This window comes from Symphalangus syndactylus, chromosome 8, assembly GCF_028878055.3.
Source record: "Symphalangus syndactylus isolate Jambi chromosome 8, NHGRI_mSymSyn1-v2.1_pri, whole genome shotgun sequence".
Classification (NCBI taxonomy): domain Eukaryota; kingdom Metazoa; phylum Chordata; class Mammalia; order Primates; family Hylobatidae; genus Symphalangus; species Symphalangus syndactylus.
Genome location: NC_072430.2, coordinates 117696443 through 117716093, shown reverse-complemented (window position 1 = coordinate 117716093; position 19651 = coordinate 117696443). Strand labels below are relative to the sequence as shown.

Below are 19651 nucleotides of genomic sequence, written 5' to 3'. Positions count from 1 at the left end.
CACTTTGCTGCTGCTAATGTTCTGTAACTTTTTATTACATTTTCAAAGAAAGTAAGCCAAACTGGTTGCCATGGAAATGATTATGATGTCACAGAGGATGATGACTTCTCCTAATCTATAAGCAGCAAGAGCAGATGTGCTTGTAAGAAACACAGATCTTGTTTTCATACAAATGCGCTCAAAATAAAACACAAAGGAAGAAAAATACCCAGAGCACATAATGCAAAGAACAAGAATTGCTTCTAAATAGAATGTTTTACAAAGTTTTTCATAAAGCCTCAGCTGCTCCTCAAGCCACAACCAGCTTGAACATGGATGGCAGACATGAAATTACAGTATTCACAAAATTAGTATTCAGTTCACAGAATCTCTCTTTCCAAAGCCTTCAGGCATACTTTATGCACGCACAATTACAGAAGCAGGTAATGAGAGAGATTCTGATTTCTTCCTATTGTTATTGTATTTAGCTAGATAAGTCTTGATAAAAAATTGCTTTGTTAAAAAGAAATCTAAGCAATAATTTATTAATTCTATTGAAAATATCTTTTGGCTCTTATTACAAGATATACTGGATGATTTCTCTAAAACACACATTACTGTGTCCATGGAGACGGGTAGTGACATATCAACTTTTAGTAATGCATCAAAAAGTTCCATAACAATTAATAATCTGCAAGCTACACTAATTTTTTTATAATTTTATTATTTCATATCACTATTAATTTCACTTCAATTATTAGAGATTTTAAAAGAGGATATTCACAGTTTATGACTATGACCTCCTGAAATACATAGATATGATAAACAATTTATCAAATGAATGGGTTGTGTCAAAATATATTACAATGTTTTCATTACATCACATTGAATTGAATCTTATATGCCTTCTTGGTCATTGAGACTCTCCTAAATTAATTCTTTAGATTCTCAAATATTTCTCACAGTAACTTCAACTATTCTTAGAACTAATCAAAGTTTAAATGATAAAAATGAATGAATTATAATAAAGTTCTTACTCCCTGCAATAAAAATAAACTTCCATCCAGTTTGCAACATGGATTTGCAAGTAAGAATTTTAAGTTCTGCTATAACTAAATGAGAGATTTGAACTGAGTAAGAATGAGATAAGTTAACTATTTTGATGGCTCCTAAGATCCTGCTCCTAAAGAAATCTACCACCAAATAACCTTTTACATGAAAACATTAAACATTAAGACAAACATACATTGTGCTACAATTCTGCATTACTGTTAAGTGTATGTATATCCAATTTTACATTCAATTTACTGTCAAAATTAATTTTTTATTTAGAAATAAAAATATTATGAGAATTATATGAAAGAAAAACAAGTAAAAATAAACAAGAAAAAAGTGAAAGTTCACTATGTTCTGTAGCCTGAGTTAAAAGAAATTGAGAATAAGTTAACAGGTGTTTCTGAATGCTAGACTTTAATCCTAGTTTTAGTTCTGCTATCATATTGAAGTCATATACTATTTTAAGACATAAGCTCACTTTTTTAAAAGTACATAGTATGAAGATAGTACTCTAAATGAACACCAATGTTTGAGCTGTATATTAGGACCTGAAAGACTATGATAATATAAATTCTGAAAAGAGGCTAAAAACACTTGACAGCCTTTTTATAATCACTGAAAAGATTTAAGAGACACCAAAGAGATATTCGTTTAAAAACTACAGAAGACCATAATAGCTTGGTCGATTTAGACGAAGTGCAAAGGCCTAAATTTAAAAAGAACATCGGTATTTGAATTTAGAAAAAGAGAAAGGAAACTGCATTAAAAGTGCTTTTTAATGAATGAATGACTAGACGACAGTGGAATATTTTATAACACTTTGTTGATGAAGGGTTTTATCTCTGTGATAATTTTTATTACAAAGATAGTACCAAATCTGTTTAAAGCACTGTATTAAGAAATAAGAGCACTATAAAAACAGTTGACTGAGTCTTTCTCTAAAATTGCTCTAACATAGCAGTGTAGATAAGATACACATACAAGAAAAAATACATTTTATTGAGATAAATGATAACATTATTGATGTAGATAGTAGGTGCTAAATAACCTAAAGGGAATTACAAAGCATTCATTTATAATATATGGCATCAGTATAGTTCAGGGGCAAAAATAAAAATGTGGTGTAGCAATTTAACAGAATTAAAGCTGTATATAAATAAACAGACTATGCTGTCTTTCCATATACATAGGTTTTTGTCTATAGTTTTTTCGAGCATATTTGATCTGATTTCATTTAAAAATGCTTAAGTGAAAATTTTTCATTTTAAAGACTCCCAATGAGGGCAAACAAACAAAAACTAGGCAATTTTTAGTCCTTGGAGGAGAAAACTTAGTTGGCAGGTTGTCCTAAACTTTGCACTCCCTATGTAAGCATAGGTTAGTTCAGCTGATTGTTGCTATATGAGGTTTTTCTAGGCACTTATACTATACAAATGCTCTAATTTAGAGTTGACCAAGGTCTGGATAGAAAAATTTGAATCTGATATATGTTATTTGGGGTATTACATTTTGAAGAGCAAGCATAAGTAATGGGTACTCTGATGTGGAAGAAAATATGTTTTTCATTAGTCTGATTTGTTCTTTTAAAAAAATGACATCAGACATTTGGGAAAACATTTTTAAATATTGGGAAGGAAATCAATATAAAATTAAGGTACAAGCCTGAGCAACATAGAGAGACCCCCACCTCTAAAAAGTTTTTTTAGAAATTAGTCAGACGTGGTGGTGCACATCTGTAGTCCCAGTTACTTGGGAGGCTGAGGTGGGATTATTGCTCAAGCCCAGGAATTCAAGACTGCAGTGAACTATATAGTCACAATACTGTACCCCAGCCTAGGCAACCGAGAGCTACCCTGTCTCTCTTAAAAAAAAAAGAAAAGAAAATTAAGTTACAAAACAATGATCAGCTTTTATGTCACTGCAATAATTAACTGTCATAATTTCAATCACACTAATTTAAGAATGTTCTTTGTAAAACTACTATTTAGAATATTCGTTTGCTTATCAAAGAAATGCAAATAAAACCCTTAGCCATGAATGAGGCATTGCTCTAAGCCTTGATTTGATCAACTATAAATATTAACTCATGTAAACCGTATTAAAAACAAAACTTAGGTAAGTTTTATTATTTCCATCTACTATTAACAGATGAGAAAACTGAGACTATTAAGAAACTTGTCCAACTGTTAAGTAACACAGTAAATCACAGGACCCTGGATTTGACAGCAGGCCTTCTGGATTGAAAGAACTTGATAATTATATAGCCAATGGTACTTTTGCCAGTATCCCCTGGGTCAAATTCCTCTTGGAGTACTGAGCTGGAATTTTTTTTTTTTTTTTTATATATGGGCTGATGATTTCACAGGCTATCCAGACAATATGAGCTATGTAACCAACAGTGTGTTTCCTCTTTTATCTGATTACTATGTTTGCAAAAGTAAGTTTTGTGTTCAATTGTGGCTTTTTCATAACCAAGATTTCTTGATATTTTTCTTTCCCCTTTGCATCTTAGTTTCTCATATTATTTTCTGAATTTACCCTGAATTCGAATTCCAGTAGAAAGTACTGGTGGATAAATCAATCAACCAACTTCAAAAAGTAGCCACAAATCAGTCTTGAAAATAACTATTTCATGTTTTCCCATTTATAAATCAAAGGACTAGAGGCTACTATCAATTATTTAAGATAAAACATAGCTAAACTAAAGGTTCACTTGACAGTGATCTTAACTGCTTTTAAAATTTAACAGGAAAAACATATACACATTTGATTATATTTGGCCTTCTCAAAATATTCATTCTCTCCTTCAGTAGCATTACAAGAACCATAGGTCACAAGGCCCACTTCATATAGTAAGATGAGGATAATGGTAAACTCTTGATTTTACAGTCCTACATAAAATGATGCCATGTCCTTTTATCTTTCATCAAAGGCATAATTACAGGGTAGAGAATGAAACACTATGATTCCAGATGACTTCTCTCTATCTAGCCTGAGTTCTACCATTAGCTAGCTGGTTAACTTTGAGTAATCACTTAAATTCTATGAGTTAAATATTAGATGAGTAAATATTTTCGTTACACAAATCCACTTCTCCTTCCAGCCTGACTCTTTGATCATTCTCTGGTATTATCCCTTCATTTCACATAGGAAGAAGCAAGGACAAGAGCAATGAAGTCACCCAATCAGAGTAAAACAGTCAGGTAATGGCAGAGTCAGAATTAGAACAAAGGTCTCCTGTCTTCTAGAATTGTGTTTATTAAGAAATCAAACGTTGCAGATGCATCTCATCCTCCTCTCTCTCACACTGGAGGTTACTGCTATTCCCAAAGTGGTGTCTTTCTTTTATATTTTATAATACTTTTACTACATAAACATATGTACAAAAACAATATATATTGTTTTCTATGTTTTTAAGAATTAACAATTTATATAAGAATCCTTTAACAATTCACTTATCTTACCCTGTATAATATTTTAGGGATTTTTGCGGTGGTATTTATGTATTTATATATGTATTGATTTATGTAGTACATATATATGTGTGTGTGTATATATATGTATTATTTGTTGTAGTATTTAGTTGCTGTGCAATATTTCAATGAAATGATACACTTCAATTTGCTTATCTATTCTCTTGGCCAGTAGCTTTCAGTCTTCTTTTGACCATGTAATCCATAGGGAGTAAAAATAGCTTTTTACATGGTGAGCCAATAGATAGATAGATAGATAGATAGATAGACAGATAGACAGATAGATAGATAGATACACCTCTGATACAAAAAGTTACCTTTTATTTATCTTTGTTGTGTGTGATAAATGTACTCTATTCGATTCTATTTTATTTTTTTAGATGCTGGTTATGACTGACTAAATACACACAGCCTGCTAATGTGTTATAACGAGTCATTTGAAAAATACTGTTCTAGGGGGATATTTTTCAAACTGCTGTAACACTTCCAATACTCTGATATTCCTGCAGAACATAGTGCGAAGCTAGTGGGGGGCGAGTCCAGCTTAGAATTTTTTCTGTCAATGAAAGTTGGAATTAAATAGGAATATCTTTAACACGTGGATCATTTAGGTACAGAAAAAAGTTTGAACCATGGTTTTAAGCAGTGAGGCTGATTATGAGGTAATTCTAAAAAAATGTGTGTAGATTTTTAAACAAATGATTCACATTTTGAATTCATGCTGCTAGCTTACTACTTTAAGAATTCCTATGGACAGTCTATTCGTAAACCGGAATGAATATTTTTTAGAAAGTGAATAAAAATCCCCCATTTTAATTTAATATTTATTTGTCACGGTCATTGAAGAATACCCCTAACTCAGAGAAATGGTTTTACCTACATTTCCATAAATTTTATCAATAAGCTTTATGCCTTCATTGCATTACAATAATATATTATTTGCAGACTAAAATACAGATGACCTCATTGACTTAAAGGTCTCCCGTGATGATGCTGTAATGAAGATTTCTGTGTTTAGTGAGTTGGGATCATTTCATTTTAAAAAAGGAATCTTCAATTACAATTTGGTTACATGCTATACTAGTCTTTGAAGGTGCATTTTAGCCTATGGTTGTGACTAGAGACATAAGAATATTTTGCTTTTAGCAAGGGTGGTAATTTCTGCTTCCTTTTTGGCATTGGCATCTGACTTGAGTACTCTAATCCTTTCGTCATCAGCTCTCAGTGTACAATGCTTGGCAAAATCTAGTGACTTCGATGAATAAACCAGTCTTCATATGATCCAGAGGCCTTAAGCTGCCTTGTTTTCTTACCCTGATTTTGAAGCAAGTAATGGAGTTGGCAGAGACAGAGCTGAATCTGCCAAAGCTCAGAATAAAGAACACTCAAAACATAAGTGCAAAAGAAAGCAAATAGTAGGAGGTTATCATCTCAATTAGGAGTCATTGTATGGCAGTGATCTGGAGGAACTTGGACTCTGGTAAACATTTATAAAGGTTTCTTACCTACATCTGTCAGTTTGCAGTACAGTAACTGCTGCAATCACTTGCAACAATGCAAAGATATGAATAATAGTAGGCATATTTCACCTATGAAGGCTTGATTGTCCACTTGACTCCAGATGGAAAGAACGAGAAAGTTGACACAAAGATTGAAATGGAAGATGGGAGCTGAAGCTGAGGTCAACTCCTTTCTTCTGCACTCTCAATTACAACACTGCTTAGAACCTCCTTTCTCCTGAATCAATATCTCACTGCTCAATATGCTCTCAAAGCTTTTTCATTATGGCCCCTGGAACTCCTCTTTTAAGAAAACAAACAAACAAAGAAACAAACAAACAAACAAACAAGTAAATCCATCTATAGCCTCCTATCTCTTTAAAAAAAAACATTGCCTAGGCTGGGTGCTGTGGCTCACGTCTGTAATCCCAGCACTTTCGGAGGCTGAGAAAGGTGGATCACTTGAGGTCAGGAGTTCAAGACCAGCCTGGCCAACATGGTGAAACCCTGTCTCCACAAACATTACAGAAATTAGGTGGGATTACATGCCTGTAATCCCAGGCACTCAAGAGGCTGAGACAGGAGAGAATCGCTTGAACCCTGGAGGCGGAGGTTGCAGTGAGCTGAGATTGCACCACTGCACTCCAGCCTGGGTGGCAAAGTGAGACTCTGTCTCAAAAGCAACAACAACACAACAAACATAAAAACAACATTGCCTAAATGAGAAAGGTCTTCTTTGAGGCCATTACTCCTTCTCATCTAGGATGAATATATAATGTCACACAGAAACCAAGACACTTAAGAATAAAAGGGGGTACCATTAATAATTATGCCAGGACCACAGGTGTAAACTGAGACAGTTCTTGGCAAACCAGCTCATATGGTCAACTTACCCATAGTCCTCTCAAGTGAAGGCTTTTCATTTTCTATTGATTCACCTTGCTCAAGTTTAGACTAAGGAGTCAGCATCCCCTATGTAGTCCAAAGACATTTTCAGAACATATACACTTTCATGTAAATCCCCGGTTCCTCTGATGCTCATTCTTTCCAGCTACCACCTCACAATTCTTCCTCCTTGCTTTTATTTATCAGTTTTCCAGGGATTCATTCTTCATAGACTTTTGCACCTAGTTCAGTATTTCCCTCTCTTCCCCAAGAGCTACATCTCCCGATTATCCTTTCATGTTTCTCATATTCCATCCCCTAGAGGCCATGACTTCCCAACCTCCATTCTGGATTCTGGCACCTTGTTCTCCATCAGAAATTTCTGTTCACAATCTTCTATACTTTCCTATCTCTCACTATTCCTTCTTATGCAAATTATTTAACCTCACTGGGACCCAACTGAGGTCTCTGTACCCCTCTACTTCTACCTGTCAGTACCCTCTCTGCTTTGTATAGCTTGCTTGATGATCCATTACTCCAATTCATTTCTTTAAGTCAAGCTCAACTTCGATTCAATGTCTTCCAGCTCTGCAGCCGGTGAAATTTTTTACACTGGATCAATCCTGTGGTTCATTCTTTTCAAGATTCTATCTGGGCTGTGAGCCCAGTTACAGTTATAGCATTGAGCTTATTGATGGTTTATTTGTGGTCACCAGCCTTAACTGGGTCCTCTATTCGGCTTGCCTATTTTTCTACATTTTTTTTTTCAGTTAGCCTCTCTCTATTTTTATAAAAGCAACGATTTCAAATTTATTCATTCTTCTTACATTTTCAATCCAGTGGCTTTACAACCTTAATGAATAACATCGATACCTTCTTCATACTTTTCCTAAACTTCCCACCATGACAACTCACAAAATTACTTACATCTTCAACCTTCCTTTCTTATTTATCCTAAGCACATGAGGTATGTCCTCTTCTAGCTGAAGCTACTCCTGCCAATTGTGCAATAGATTCTTTTCTTTCCTATTCCCTCAGGGACCCCACTTTACCAATTTTCTCATTAGCACTGACATATGTCAAGGTCTTACTTAAAAGACAAAACAAAACAAACAAGAAACTTCCCTCAACCCCACATCTTCCTGTAGCTACTAGCTTCTACCTCTCCTTTTATAGCAAAACTTCTTGAAATTACCGTCTATACTGACAGCCTCCATTCCCTCACTTATTCTTTTCTCAACAACTCTGCTGTCATTATTACAGGCAGAATTTGACAGTGTTAATCTCTCCTTTTCTCATTCTTAGATCTTTTGGGTTTCCTCTCAGATCTCTGCGGGGCTCCATTGAGACAGGCTGTTTCAAAAATACTGCTGTCCCTCATGAATCAACTTAAGAAGGCTGGCTTGCTTATGAATCCACTGACTTCTAAAGCAGGTAGAAGGATGGTGGCCATATTCTCGAGGGTCAGAAGTCTGGCCAGGTGACAGGGATAGTGCCAAATGGCATGACCTTAGTGAGCTCCACTTTCAAGAGACTGGCCATCAGCCTTAAACTCAAGTTTACAGATGCACTACTGTACTGTTCTTAGAAAGGAAAACCATACATTTCTAAACTCATAAGAAATAGGTGGAAAAAAACCAGAAATGTCATGTTTATAAAGAAAAATATAATGATCATGTATATTCCCTTCACATAGGAAAATCACACAGACAGTGAAAATATCAGAAAGTTGCTAATGTTGGGCTTAGAAATGATCAAAGAGTTTTGTGTATGATAGACTGCCTAATGGCACCAGGCCTGACAGCCTGCAGCGTCCCCCTCACATCAGGAATGACCTCTGAAGGCAATATTTCCAAAGACTTGGGGGTAGGGTACTCTTCTGTCTTCCATATTATGTTGTGAAGGAACATCATTCCTTCCTTTTTAAATATTCAACCAGTCTGAAGCCAAACATTCATCTAACATAAATACGGGAAAATGTTAAACAATATATTTTGAACATACCAGACACCATATTCATTTTATTTGTTGGCTACTATCTGATGTTTTAGGAGGCTCTTCTGGGTTAGGTTATTCAAAACACCCTTAAGCAGAGTTCCCCTAAAATCACTGATTGGCTTTTCAAATAAATAGTGTCTTTGTTATCAAATAAAAGCATTATTTCTTTTCGCTTTTAGAAAAAATAACCTGTAATGAGAGAGCAAATATGTAACTTCTACACGCATGGGATAGGAAATCCTAATTAAAATAATATAGTTATGTTCTCTACTCCAGTATTCACTGTATTTGTAAATTAAAAATGAGAGAAATATTCTAATTTCACAAGCTTCATGTATAAACCCTAGCAAAATGTTCAACTTGACTTTTACTGTAAACTGAGAGCTGTTCTCCGATGGAAAAAAAATCTGTTCCCTGAGACATATCGTTTAAGAATGCCGCAACCATTTAAAATTACAGTATTTATCACAGAAAGCCAGGCATTCATTATTTACACATGTAGGTGAAGTATGTCTAGAAAAGGGAGATGTATGATCCATCTGTTTCTGGGAGTAATAAATCTGAAATGGTCCCCTTTGAAATAAAATGTGCAAATATGCTTGGTGACCCAGACTTTAAAGTTATTTTCTTATCTGGATCTCTTTGTCACCATTGATTATTACTCAACTCTTTATAGGGTGACTTTCTTCCACTCTCAGTGATTCTCTCATGTCATTCACTTATTGAGAAGAGCTCTAGATATTAATAAACATCTGATTTTAACATACTAAATGCCAAATAGGTAATGTTTCACACATAGATAAGTATTGGGTTTGGTAAAAACTTCTATGTTGATACCACATTCGATTAACCTTCTTAAAACACCCTGGACATTCAGTATGCTTTCAAGAGACACAACAGTGGACTGTGTATTACTCATAAGGCTGGATTAACTACAGTAAGATGTCTGTATGATTGATGAAAATAATTGACAATTTAGAGAGACTATAGTATGATGGTTATGAATATGGGCTTTCTAGAACCTAAAACATGTGTTTGACACTGTCTAGCTCTGAAACTGTGGGACCAGGGACAAGTTAATACTGTCTCCAAGCTTTCTTCATGTGAAAAATGGGGATAATATTACCTCTCTTAAAATGACAGTGGGTGTTAAATGAGATAATGCATGTAACATGCTTACCATGGTATCTGGCACAAAATAAATGGATATAATTATAAAAATGATATATGTGACTTTCCTAGTCCCACTGATACTTTAACTTAATTGAAATCAGTCATATCATCAATTTAAAATGCTATAGATTCTTCATATGGATTTATTTCTCAGTAATAGTACACTTCAAAAGTATAGTCTTCCAGTGTGGCCATTTCTGCAATATAGTTTACAGGACTTAAGAGTGATATTCTTAGTCTACTGAGTGGGACTTTCCCAGGTGTCTAGTACCTCACCATGACGTCAGGTTTTAAACACTTTTGTGAAGCTTCGGCACAGCTGCTGGGGGAGATACAGTGATGGTGTTACTCTCTTCTTTATCATGTCTTACGACAGTTCAGAATGCCACACTAAGTTCTATATTAAGCTAACCTTTTTCTAAACCACAGTCATGAAAATTGGGGGAGGTGACATTTGACTTTACTACTTGTAAATGACCTTTCTTTGATTCAATTCCCTTTTCCATAGCTCACGCCCTCTTTCAGAGTTATAAAACAGAAAATGGCTCCCCAGTTCTATCCCTATATGGTTCTCAATTCCCTAGGTTGTAACCATCTGGCTATAAAAATGGGGAAGGTGAATTCTCTGGATTATTTCCTTTATTATCTGTTGGTAATGTGTTCCTTTATTTTTTTTTTTCAGCTTAACACAATTGTTAAGCAAGTGATTAGACTTTGCTTTACTGTGAAATAATTTTGGTTTATAAAGAGTTGAAGCTTCTCACAAACACTGGGTATCTACTTGCACAAGCTTTTCACAGGATTAAAAAGACAGTCATACTGCTATTGGCACTGGTTTAACCACCAAATGTTTCCCTTGAGATGCAACCTGTCATCACTCTGCTTTAGAGTATGGATCTCTCTTGCAGAATCCAACCTTTGATATCACAGATCTTTAGGTTAATCTGTCCTATTTTCACCTCCCAATTCCAAAGTCAAATGATTATGTTTGGTTTTCCTGCTGGTCCCCAGCAAAATAAGTTTCTTTTTAATCTCTTGCATGTAGCTGCTGAAAAATATTCCAAATAATAAGAGTGTTTTTTTTGCCCTGTGTCTAAATTAATGCTCACTAGGCATCTTCTCCTTTGTTACCCTCTTTTGGTAAGTTATTTCTTTACAAAGTTGAATCATATCTCTTTCATTTCTTGAATTAACACTTTATTGAGGATTCCAATAACTTCCCTGTACTTTTTGTGCTCTTAAAATTTTAGGGTTTCTTAGAAGAATGGTCTTCCCAATCCTTTTTAGAGTTGACTTTGAGCATCACCACTTGACCCAGCTCAAAGTTCCCTCGTTTTTGCATTAATGGAACTCATTTTATCAAATGCTGAACAAATCTGCATTTTGAAAGCAATTATGGTGGATTTTAATGACATCTTTAAAAATGCGTGCTTTCATTTTATTCAGGAACCTCTCTGGTCCTCACCCCATTGGTTTAACTCCCATAATTTATAATTCTCATTTGGGATAGAGATAGCTTATCACCTGCTCTACATCAAAACACACTCTCTGGGAGAAATCTGATAGTATTCTACTAACGTGTGAATTTCAGTCATAATGTTACCTTTTTTAGGGACATGAGTATTTGCATAAGAGCCTTATCTCCAATTGCAAAGTGACACTCTCAAGACTGTTAAAAGAAACTATTGTTCAAGGTAGATGGAATTAGAAGACTCTCACCATGTGGGATTTATATGCCAGCTGAATAGACCCCAGACTATCAGTGTACTCAGGGAAGTAAAGTTTGACAGTATTTATATGCTTTACTTATGAACTGGATCTGGTATCTTAGAATATTTTCTTTGAAAAGGTAGTTCCATTTTTGGCTTTCTTGCTTCTTCATAGTGCCAATCTAGGTCAACAGGAGTAAGTGAGACCATTGTTCCATATCCCGCTTAAAAAGAGAACACTACTTCAAAGAAAAGAACAACATCACCTGACAAAAATAAAACAAGTTATCGGTTTTTAAAACATTGTGCTTATGTGTGCCTGTTATTCTTAACTTTTTCAGGGTTTCAAGTTATTTTAGGGTACCTATTCTGGTTGATTATATATCTAGCACAATAAAGCCATTTAAATAAAAAAATATAGAATTCATTTCCAAAAATTTCTTCTTTGATTTTAGGAATTATAATTTTCCAAACTGTCCCCTCCCACCTTCTGCTAAAAAAAACCCCAAAACTTAAAAACATACAATTAATTCCTTGAGCAAACAAAAGGGGATTTTATCCAAATTCCTTTAAAGGGTACTTAGGGCTTTTAAATCTAAAATAGGTAAAACAAACTACCCAAAGAAAACAGAACCAATACTCCATAATGTACCTTTTAGCTATATTGCCTTGTAAAATTTTTCTTTTGCTGATCACACTTAGTGATTACTAAATTAAACCTGTTGCATTTCTTGATAGTCACCCTGGTTCATGAATTGTAAGGTAGTAACAAGAAATAATTCATTTTTGAAACAGAGGCATTACATAAATGTATTTTATTCCAAATTGCATTTTATATACAACGTTAGCCACTTTTCATATTTATATTTGCAAAATTAACATATAAATGTTAAAAATATATATTTACATATAATTTTTTTATTTATATAACATTTTATATTATATACATTTTGTAAATGTAACTGTTATCTACCAAGAGGTTCAGATCCTTTGTGTGGCTTGTAAGCCAGAGCTGACCTGTTAAGGATATTTGTAATATGACTTACGAGCCAAGATCTGACCAAATTCTTTCTGAAATCAGCATGTATCTTTGAAATCCGACCCTTTTTGTCCTTTGAAAAGAATTTAATACATGAAAGGAGCTGAGTATATAATTTCCTACATATTCATTAATTTAATAAATGTTTATTGAGTACCAACTTGTACCAAATACTATGCTACTTCTGAGAAAACAATGATTAACAGGACATAATCCCTGGCCTTAAAAAGATCATATCCTAGTGGCAAAGACAGATTTTATTTTAAAACTCAACACATTAATAAAATATTTACAAAGTATGTTATGAAGGAAATATTCAAGGTGCTATGATAGGAGTTGGTGCAGGAAAATGTTTGGGTAGGTTGGGGCAGAAAGGATGAAAAAGAACCAGCTACGTGAAAAATGGTAACGGTAGAGGAGTCTGTTTCCTCCCCACCCTGCCACTTCTTCCCTAAAGTAAAAACTTAACTCTCCAACTGGATACAGTGGCCAAAGAACATGGTACTCCACTTCCCTAGTGGTATATTTTAATGTACAGTATAGTTATATATGTACCTTAAAAAAATGTGTACAGTCTATATCTTTGGCAAAGGACAGAAATAAATGCACCCTCTAACTATCAAAATACTACCCAGAGAGGTCAGGTGCAATTGCTCACACCTGTAATCCCAGCACTTTGGGAGGCCCAGCACCCTGGGAGATCACCTGAGGTCAGGAGTTCGAGACCAGCCTGGCCAACATGGTGAAACCCTGTCTCTACTAAAAATACAAAAATTAGCCAGGTGTGGTGGTGGGCGCCTGTGATCCCAGCTACTCAGAAGGCTGAGGCAGGGGAATCGCATGAACCCAGGAAGCGGAGGTTGTAGTGAGCCGAGATTGCTCCACTGCACTCCAGCCTGGGTGACAGAATGAGACTCAGTCTCAACAAAAAGAAAACAAAAACGAACAAACAAACAAACAAACAAAACTACCCAGAGAAATTCTGAACAAAGTGAATTACAGTTTATGCAAGGGTTCTTTCCCATGAGGGGACTGCATTGTGAATCTTAGGACTATAGACTCCACAGGCATGAAATAAAACCCAATCTTGGTATGAAAACATAATCTTGATTTCTCTGGATGAGTTAGATACACCATAACCTGCAAATAAGAAAGGAATGTAGGATGTTAAAAAGAGGGAAACATTTGCCAAGATGGTCCAATTCTCCCAGGTGGTCATGAGATCTTTGTTATTCTAAAATCTGGGATCCATTCAGGGGGAGGCAGGGTGACAGAATGTAGTGTCTGAAGCCTTAGCCACTAGAGGGAGAAAGTGTGCCTCTGGTGACTAGGCAGCCAATGAAAGTTAACTCTTGAAAAGGACAGGCTTCAAGGAAGCTAAATTAAGCTTCAATAAACCAGGGGCAAGGACTACATCAACTTGGTAACTTTGGGGAACTTGAGGATGTATCTTTAAGATTTCACAACGGATCCTCTTCTACCAAATAATTACATTGTGTAAACTACCAGACATTTCATCTTAATTTCGATTACCTTTATTTCATATTTTCAAGGATCTCTATAACTGTACAGATACCTAAACACTTAGGTTCAGTTTTTAGGAAGGACTTGTGACAATTTAGAGAACTTATGTTATCCTTTATATATTGGGCATTTACATATTATAAACGACATACAGATTTTTTGAGGTAATTTAAGACAAAAATATTTGCTCTCTGTTGGGATGATAGAGCGACTTACTGGTTCTCTACTCAGACTTTCCCAAATACGACTTTAGGAAAACTAATTTTACTTAGATAACTGGCAACTGTTTAAAAATCTGCCTTACCAATATATAACTCACAGGAACTGCAATTTTTCTTAAAATCATCATAATATTATTGCAAGCCTGAGTCCAAATAATTTCTCTCCAATGAAAATTTGTTAATCTTGTTTGCTGTATCACACCATCTACCATTTTCTATAGTTAAACAAAAAGAGACTATCGTTACAATTGTTTAATAATACACTGTATGGGAAAAAAACTTTCAAGAAGTAATTCATTATAAAAGCTACAGTATCACACAAGTTATATGGTATCTATTATTTAGTTTGTGTCAATGTGAATTAATTCCTTCCCTATATCAAAATGTAAAGAGAAGACACTATCCAAAATTACCTATAGAGTGGTGCTTAAGGTACTGTTGATGATTTAATTTTCAATATATCGTTTTTTTCTCAGCAGAAAGAAAACCTCAACAACTATTTCTGGGATTCTTCAAAGGAGTAAGAGTACGGTGCCTGTTGCGACTCTTCTAGCATTGATTTTCTTCACAATCTGTGATAAGGTTTCTCAGAAACACCGTTTGGCAGTCCTGATAATTTCATGTGTTTTCAAATTTCAGCCACCCAGACTACACAGTTCACTATTTTCAGCTCCTTTCATTTTCCTTTTCCCTTTAATTATATAAGTCTCTATTCCCTCTTTTCGCAAATGTGGTCAGGAAAGATACTAAATGCTACTATTTGTAGAAATAATATGCATTTGTTTTTCTCTTGACGGTTCACTTAAGTTCTTTCCAAATAAACAAGCTGTGATTGATAGTGATAGGTAACACTTCAAGGGTAGCAACTTTTTGGACTCTCATCCGTTCCTTTGACTTTGGGGGACGTGGCACATACCCCGGGGGAGAAAAAGCAAATCAACACTTTAATTTTAAACTTGCACTGCTAAAGCACTTTCAAAAGAGTAATAGTTGAGCATCTCAGACATGAATGTCTTTCTTAGTCTATTCCCCAGGACCCCTCTTATCCCGCTTCATGTCCCGGTCAATGCGGTGCGCTTTCCGAAACGCGGCCGCAGAGTTGCCGGCGGAGACCAGTAGGTGGGAGGCTCCACGCGCACTCCCCTACTCGGCCGGGACGCGGCTCCCGGACTCCGCGCAGGGCGCCAAGATCGCCGCCCCGCTCCCTTCCTCCGGCCTCCCCACCAATCCCAGTTTGAAAGAAAACTTCACGCGGCCGAAATGAACGTCACCTCACCGCTCCAAGCCTCCAGCCGGCAGAAAACGTGAGACTTATTATGACACGGGGAGGGGGAATGGGGGTCGCCGTGGCACACTCGGAAGCGGGTTACCTGGCCCCCGTCGGGGGCGGGGTCCGCAGTCCGGGGACCAACGGGCTGGGGGCGACACGGCCGGGCGCGCGGGTGGGCGCCAGGGAGTGCGCGCGTCGCGGAGCCTCCGGGGCAGCACTTGTCCTGTAATCGATTGCCGAGCGCGCCGAGCGGCTGAGCGCGCAGACACGCGCACACGCGCCCGCCAGCCCGCGCGCGCGCGCACACGCGCTCTCATACACACACGCACAGGCGCTCGGGCTCCGCACACACGCACGCGCGCGCACGCACGTCCGCCCGCCCGCGCCCGGGGCTCCGCTGCCCGCCGCCCGCCGCCGCCGCCGCCGCCGCCGCCGCCGCCGCCGCCAGCCCGCCCTCCGCCCGCGGGCGTCTGCGCGAGCCCGGCCGGCGGGGGAGATGTGCTCGGGCTCCACCGGATCGGTTTCTCGGGGTTTGACCAGCTGTCCCGGGCTAACCCTGCTCCTCGCTGAAGATGGAGGAAGTAAAAACAGGATTACCCTTAGCTACAGATCCACTGCCTTAGTTTCCACCACCAACTGCAGTGCACAAACACACGTTAGGCACAGGAAAGAAAGAAAGACAGAGGACACATTTACAGTAAACACAAACAAAAGGGTGATGGGATTATTTTACTGCATGCACTGCTGAGGTAAATCTCCGCTTGGCTTTTGCGTGGTGAAGAACAGCTCTTGTTTTGTCTTCTGATTCATAGATTATATATAAATATGTGTATGATTTGCAAAGGGGGGAGTGTTTTCAAAGTTAAGTGTAATTATATAGCATCTCGTTTTGCACTGTGATGTGATCAAATGACTTGTTGCTGTTAACCAGTAATAATAATAATAATATAGGTATTTTTCTCTGGGAGGGATGGATTGTGGTTCTGATTAGGGTAATGATTTTTGTAAAGGACGCTCAGGGAATCGGGTTGAAGATGATGTCCTCTGCCTTAATTTATCGTCCCCTCCTTGTAATCTGTTTCTGGGATGTTAATCGATTAATCAGTTCTCATCTCTATAGCTGTCATGAATTTGGACTTGTTTTGCTTTGTTTTAACTTGAATTCCAAGAAGAAAGATTGGGTAGGCTGGAATAAATTGCAGCTGTCTAGATAGAAGGTAATATCCAGATCCTGTTGGAATTAAAAAAGAAAAAAAAAAAAACCCTGGTATGACACATGTAAAAAGGCAGCAGTTAAATCACTTTGACAGGTTCTAGTACGGGCGAAAGAGATGGAATTAAGATTTAATTTTTTTTCTTTTTTGCCAAGGGCCAAAAAGAGTCCTGTGAAGTTGGCCTAGGTTCCTAGCTGGGTTCTGCCTGACTGTCCCTCCCCTCTACCCGCCCTCCCCTCCTCCTTTTCTTTCAGTTTTCTTGTCTTAGCTTTTGGTCGATTCTTAAGGAACCGGTGGATCAAGTTTTTTCTCTTGTTAATCGCATTGCTATAGCACTGACTGACCTCTCTCTCTCTCTTTTTTTTTCCTCTTTCCTGAAAGTACGTGGTGCCATTCCTGAGTGACTTTTCCTACTAGACCATCCCAAAGGGACGAGGGGGAGGGGTGGAAGGAGGAGGAGGAGGAGGAGGAGGAGGAGGAGGAGGAGGAGAAGGGGGGTGTTCCTTCTCTCTCATTTCTTGGTTTTGTTTATCAGCCGATCTGTTTGCTGGATTTGGGCTTGGAATGACCCACCTGTAAAGTGCTTTTCCTTCCTCCTCCCCTTGAACTCTGCAGGGGGCTTGGCTTGGAGGGGGCAAGGGAGGGAAAGAGAGAAGGGGGAAACACAAAAAACTTCTTTCTTTCTCCCTCCGTTTATCTTCAGCCCGACATTGTCACCTCCTCTTTGAGGGGTTAGAAGAAGCTGAGATCTCCCGACAGAGCTGGAAATGGTGATGAATCTTTTTTAATCAAAGGACAATTTCTTTTGTATGTACATTTCGTTTCTCTTTCTCCTTTTTCTTTCTTTCCTTCTCTGAGGGTTAATAACCATTTCATTGATGGGGCAGCCTTCTTTCGCTTCTCCTTGACGTTTCTTTCTTTTTAATATGTGTGTGTTAAATGTGTACATTTTTAAAGAGATAAGCTAATTTCTAAAATATCCGAAGAAACTGCTCCTCTTTTAAACTTTACTGATCTCTTTCTTTAAAGCCTTATATAATCATAATTTAGAAGAATGTGATAACAGTACAGCAGGTTGAAATTTAAGTGCTATGTAGTGACTGAGTCGGGAATTTGATCTGATTATTCCATAAAGAAAGAAAGAAAAGTTTTTTTTTTTGGGGGGGTGGTAAGGGAGGGTGGTGGTGAAGAAGGGGAGGGGAGGGAGAAGGGAAGTGGTTTTGGAGACAAGAAGTGAAGCTGCCTGTTTTCCAGTAAGTAATGGAGAAATTCCAGGAGCCAGGGCTAAATATACTTGGCGATCAATACAGAAATGGCTCATTGTGAATAATTTAGCTGCTGGTGCAGTGAGAGTTTTGAAACTAAAGGCAAAAAGGACCAAGGCCAAACGGGGAAAAAAAAAGTAAAAATCTTCTCAGGACTTGTCAATTCTTAAACTTTTTTCCCCACAGAATAGTTAGATTATCGATCTTTTCATTATGTGAATCAAAGCTAGGGGGTGTCATCTCATACAGTTTACTTTTGTTTCTGAGAATTATGTTCTGTTTTGTGGCATTTGTGCATGAGAATAATTGCCCAAAGTTTTTTTTTTTTTTTAATGATTCTCTCTAGCACAACCAAAGTTTATGAAATTCTCAAAATCAGACTGTATTAAGTAGGCTTGGCATTTGTATCCAAGCATGGTCTGGCAGGAAATTAAGGTTACATTGAACAGGTGCTTACACAGAACTTGGGGTAGGCTAAAATGTCAATACAAGTCAGGGAGTTGGCCAACTGCTGTAAAAATCTTCAAGACACCGTTGGGCACTAAGTTTTTTGTTTTGTTTTGTTTTCTTATGTTTGTTTGTCCTCCCCCTCCCTATTAGAACATGATGAACCAACTTGCAACAATTGTGAATAGAGCTATCTGTATACTGGGGAAGTCCTCAAACTGCAGTGTGATTGTGGGAAGTAGTGAATGGTAAAACACTTAAATCCCAGTTAAAGCTGACACATTTGAGGTGTACCCCCTATTTTTTTTAAACCCAATAAATTTTGATTAAGAGAGTCATTCCTTTTTTGCTCTAGCCCATCTCACAGCACACTTATCTTTCCTATCCTATCTCCAGCAGGAATCAGATCATTTGCAGAAAGAGTTCAGTGACTTGCAAATGAGCACATACAGTACACTGTGTATGTTTCTGGGCACAGGTGGCAGCAGCAACATGGACTAACTGCTTGGAGCTTCAAATAAGTTAAGAATTTCATGGCAGATACTGAAAGGAATCATTGTATTAAGGGTATAATCTTTTGTTTTGCAGCATTGCACTTTGACTATGGAAACAGAGGCTATTGATGGCTATATAACGTGTAAGTATTAGTTTTCATTAATTTGTTATTGGTAATAAAGTTGCCTTTGTATTACCTGTGTTTTAATTCCTGGATTATGAAACTTTATTGAGAATGCTGTACTTTTTTCTCTCTGTTCACAATTTCACCTTTGAATGAGTTTGAAAAAATGACAGCACTGAAGTGAAATAAGAAGGAAATATAGAAATATACTAAGTTAAGTAGTATACTTAAATCAATAGTAGCTAGCAGATCAACACTTTCCTACTTTTTATAATTTACT

General features: G+C 37.1%; 2 protein-coding genes across 15 annotated transcripts in view; one reads left to right on the top strand and one right to left on the bottom strand.

Moving 5' to 3' along the window:
• Positions 1–13791: 13791 nt before the first annotated feature.
• LOC129488812 (uncharacterized) lies at positions 13792–17104 on the bottom strand. Its single transcript, XM_063645416.1, has 5 exons — positions 17090–17104; positions 16254–16392; positions 15828–16138; positions 14640–14771; positions 13792–13951 (listed from the first exon to the last, which is right to left on the bottom strand). Exons 1-5 carry the CDS (start codon positions 17102–17104, stop codon positions 13808–13810), a joined length of 741 nt encoding a protein of 246 aa, XP_063501486.1. The 3' UTR covers positions 13792–13807.
• The window catches only part of IKZF2 (IKAROS family zinc finger 2), a 156444-nt gene continuing 151675 nt past the window's right edge, over positions 14883–19651 (top strand). The window contains exons 1-3 of one of the 14 annotated variants that reach the window (XM_063645685.1): positions 14883–15860; positions 17744–17810; positions 19341–19389. In XM_063645685.1, the coding sequence (XP_063501755.1) occupies positions 17808–17810; positions 19341–19389 (52 nt within the window). In that variant the 5' untranslated portion in view covers positions 14883–15860; positions 17744–17807. Of the gene's footprint in view, positions 15861–16302; positions 16576–17306; positions 17421–17557; positions 17848–19340; positions 19390–19651 lie in introns of those variants that run through there. The other 13 variants (XM_063645687.1, XM_055290493.2, XM_055290498.2 and 10 more) reach the window with 13 other exon arrangements.